This window comes from Echiichthys vipera, assembly GCF_963691815.1.
Source record: "Echiichthys vipera genome assembly, chromosome: 5".
Classification (NCBI taxonomy): Eukaryota; Metazoa; Chordata; class Actinopteri; order Perciformes; family Trachinidae; genus Echiichthys; species Echiichthys vipera.
Window position 1 is genome coordinate 230,774 of NC_139830.1, and position 4,227 is coordinate 235,000.

At 58.5% G+C, this 4,227-nt stretch overlaps 1 protein-coding gene across 2 annotated transcripts in view; it reads right to left on the bottom strand.

The window, feature by feature from the left end:
* Positions 1–1,824: 1,824 nt before the first annotated feature.
* Positions 1,825–4,227, bottom strand: part of dvl3b (dishevelled segment polarity protein 3b) — a 13,435-nt gene continuing 11,032 nt past the window's right edge. For both annotated transcript variants that reach the window (XM_083914571.1, XM_083914570.1), the window contains 3 exons: positions 3,623–3,790; positions 2,965–3,126; positions 1,825–2,850 (listed from right to left, as the gene is read on the bottom strand). In XM_083914571.1, coding sequence (XP_083770697.1) covers positions 2,582–2,850; positions 2,965–3,126; positions 3,623–3,790 — 599 coding nt within the window. In that variant the 3' untranslated portion in view covers positions 1,825–2,581. The remainder of the gene's footprint in view (positions 2,851–2,964; positions 3,127–3,622; positions 3,791–4,227) is intronic.

Genomic DNA, 4,227 nt, shown 5'->3' on the forward strand with positions numbered 1-4,227 from the left:
GCCGAACTCACCGGTTCCGACTGTTGTTCACGACCGGAACCGACCCGCGACCCGAACACGAGCGCGTGCTTTGAATCCGCCATTTTAGTAAAAATGTGGATTTTACAAACGGAGGTTCGCGGACACCACCTGCTGACGTCACCGCGGCAGACACACAGACAGACAGACACACACACACACACACACAGACAGACACACACACAGACAGACAGACAGACACACACACAGGCAGACAGGTGTTAGCGGGCCTCCGTGCTCTCACCGCCCCGCAGACACGCTGCTGTCTCCGGGCTGAAGCACCGCGGCCCCGCGTCCCTCCATCCGGTCATTTACCCGCGAAACGGGCTCCGTCTGAGGCAAGATGGCGGCCGCGTCCCCTTCAGAACCTCCTCCTCCTCCTGCACCGGGCCGCGTCCCCTTCAGAACCTCCTCCTCCTCCTCCTTCACCGGCCGCGTCCCCTTCAGAACCTCCTCCTCCTCCTCCTTCACCGGGCCGCGTCCCCTTCAGAACCTCCTCCTCCTCCTTCACCGGGCCGCGTCCCCTTCAGAACCTCCTCCTCCTCCTTCACCGGGCCACGTCCCCTTCAGAACCTCCTCCTCCTCCTTCACCGGCCGCGTCCCCTTCAGAACCTCCTCCTCCTCCTTCACCGGGCCGCGTCCCCTTCAGAACCTCCTCCTCCTCCTTCACCGGGCCACGTCCCCTTCAGAACCTCCTCCTCCTCCTTCACCGGGCCGCGTCCCCTTCAGAACCTCCTCCTCCTCCTCCTCCTTCACCGGGCCGCGTCCCCTTCAGAACCTCCTCCTCCTCCTTCACCGGGCCGCGTCCCCTTCAGAACCTCCTCCTCCTCCTTCACCGGGCCGCGTCCCCTTCAGAACCTCCTCCTCCTCCTTCACCGGCCGCGTCCCCTTCAGAACCTCCTCCTCCTCCTTCACCCGGCCGCGTCCCCTTCAGAACCTCCTCCTCCTCCTCCTTCACCGGCCGCGTCCCCTTCAGAACCTCCTCCTCCTCCTTCACCGGGCCGCGTCCCCTTCAGAACCTCCTCCTCCTCCTCCTTCACCGGGCCGCGTCCCCTTCAGAACCTCCTCCTCCTCCTCCTTCACCGGGCCGCGTCCCCTTCAGAACCTCCTCCTCCTCCTTCACCGGCCGCGTCCCCTTCAGAACCTCCTCCTCCTCCTTCACCGGCCGCGTCCCCTTCAGAACCTCCTCCTCCTCCTTCACCGGGCCGCGTCCCCTTCAGAACCTCCTCCTTCACCGGGCCGCGTCCCCTTCAGAACCTCCTCCTCCTCCTTCACCGGGCCGCGTCCCCTTCAGAACCTCCTCCTCCTCCTTCACCGGCCGCGTCCCCTTCAGAACCTCCTCCTCCTCCTTCACCGGCCGCGTCCCCTTCAGAACCTCCTCCTCCTCCTTCACCGGCCGCGTCCCCTTCAGAACCTCCTCCTCCTCCTTCACCGGGCCGCGTCCCCTTCAGAACCTCCTCCTCCTCCTTCACCGGCCGCGTCCCCTTCAGAACCTCCTCCTCCTCCTTCACCGGGCCGCGTCCCCTTCAGAACCTCCTCCTCCTCCTTCACCGGGCCGCGTCCCCTTCAGAACCTCCTCCTCCTCCTTCACCGGGCCGCGTCCCCTTCAGAACCTCCTCCTCCTCCTTCACCGGCCGCGTCCCCTTCAGAACCTCCTCCTTCACCGGCCGCGTCCCCTTCAGAACCTCCTCCTCCTCGTTCACCGGCCACGTCCCCTTCAGAACCTCCTCCTCCTCCTTCACCGGGCCGCGTCCCCTTCAGAACCGTTTTCATAAATAAACAAAACAACTTTGTTTGATGTTTTTATTGTTTTTATAAATAAGAACAAAAAAAAAATAAAAACAAAAATCACAGTTTTCTTTTAAATATTAGTCCGGACGAACCGGGTCCTCTGATGTCACTCATGATGATGTCACTGATGATGTCATACATGATGATGTCACTCATGATGATGTCATTGATGATGTCACTGATGATGATGAGCAGCTGTCGTGCGTTCGGCGCCGTTTGTGACAAAACCACAGAACATGTAAACAGCAGCAGACGACCTCGTGGGTTTGTCTTTAGCGTTTTCGTGTCGACGGCGAGTTTCCAGCGACGGGGCGGCGAGTCGCACGCTCCTCATTTGCATAAAAGGCTCCTTTATGCAAATCAGCGGCGTCGCCTCGCTGCCTCTGGAAGCAACAGGACGTGTGATTGGACCTGGATCACGGACTGAAAATGGCGTCTGTTGTCCGTTCGGCTGTTTTACACACGCCTCTTTTAACGGCGTGCAGGACGGGGTCGACCCGTGACCACGGAGCCGTACCCAGGTCCAATAACCCGTCCATGGCGTCGACCACACGGCGAAGAAACGTTTCAGGCGGCTGAACCGAATGGAGATGAAATTCATAAACGTGTTATGTATCTGATGTGTTTGATGACGGCGCCGTGGTTGTGGTTGTCAGGACGTGTGGACTCGGCGGCGCTCTCTGGTGGACGCCCTGAGCACCCGTGGAACATAACGGACGGACGCGCGCACAGAGGTTCGTCTCCTCGCCACAGTCGCTCCGGTCCGTCTTCATCACATGACGTCCACGAAGAAGTCGCTGGGGTTTCCCACGGCGAGGCAGAAGGACTGTCGGGGGGCGGCGAGGTCGCCACGGGGACCTGGAGGTGACCGCAAGTCCCCTGAGTCTTTGTCTCCATGGAGACCAGAGACGGCGGTCAGGGGCTGCCGGGCCCCGTTGTCGTCGGGGGACTCACTCACTTCCTGTTTGGTCGGTTCTGATTGGCTGCCTCGCCCTCCGTCCTTCTGAGCGTCACCGCCGTTCGATCCGCTGCTGCCACTTCCTGTAAACGTGAAAACACGACGGCGTTACGTCTGTGTGTGTGATTCATAACTTTACATATTCACGTGGAACTGAAACATTAAAGCGTTCACGAGGACCAAAGAGAGAGAAACACCTTCACTGTGCGGACTTCCTGCGCCCTCCCAGACCGGCAGCTGGTGCCCCGTGTGAGGCGCGCTGTAGGGGTGAGGGACTGCAGCCGGAGACAGAGGGTCACGATCTGACCCGCCTCGACTGGAGTCCTCTTCAGGATCCAGCAGAGTCATCACACCCAGACCTGACGGACCAATCAGGGAAACGTCACAACAACAACAACAACAACAACAATAACAATAATAACGTCAGATCTCACGTCCTCTCGTCAGACTCTGACAAAGACGTCACACTTTTGTTTAATCGTCATCATGATGAAGTTTTTCCTGCTCACTTTTTTCTCTTCATGTAGAATCTTATAATATTAATATTAAAACACGACGGCGTTTCGTTTGCAGACGCTCTGAGACTCTGACCACAGGAGCAGAGCGGCCGGGGGTCGTGTCAGGGTTGATCCTGGGGTCAAACATTTACGTTTGGTGCGAACACATCGTTCTAATTTACGTCTGAACATCTTTAATGAAACGTTTGTTTTCAAAGAGCTTCTGAAAGATCCTCTGGAGCTTCCTACGTTCGTCCCCGTCTCATGGTCTCAGGTGGACCTGCAGCTCCAGACCCCCCTGAGGGTCTGTGACCTGCCTCGCACCTGTACTCCAGTGGCCGCGTGCTCCAGTCCTCACCTGCGCAGATGTCTCCGAACACGTAGTAGCACTGTTCAGAGAAGGTCACCTTGTTGATGGTGTGGCGGATGAACCCGGCCTTCAGCAGGTTCCCTGCGTACTTGCGAGCCTCACGGCGGTCCGTGAAACCCTCCAAGTTACGGTGGAGCCAGTCCACCACATCTGAACCTGCACAGACGGGAGATCACCTGAGGTTAGACGGTGGTCTTTGTAGAACTCAACGGCTGTCGTCTCCATAGCAACAGCTGCTGAGGCTCCTGGGAACTGTAGTCTATAGTGACCCAACTGAGGGAAAGGGTCAGGGTCTTGATCAGGGGTCAGGGTCTTGATCAGGGGTCAGGGTCCAGATCATGGGTCAGGGTCTTGATCAGGGGTCAGGGTCTTGATCAGGGGTCAGGGTCTTGATCAGGGGTCAGGGTCCAGATCAAGGGTCAGGGTCTTGATCAGGGGTCAGGGTCTTGATCATGGGTCAGGGTCCAGATCAAGGGTCAGGGTCTTGATCAGGGGTCAGGATCTTGATCATGGGTCAGGGTCTTGATCAGGGGTCAGGGTCTTGCTCAGGGGTCAGGGTCTTGCTCAGGGGTCAGGGTCTTGATCATGGGTCA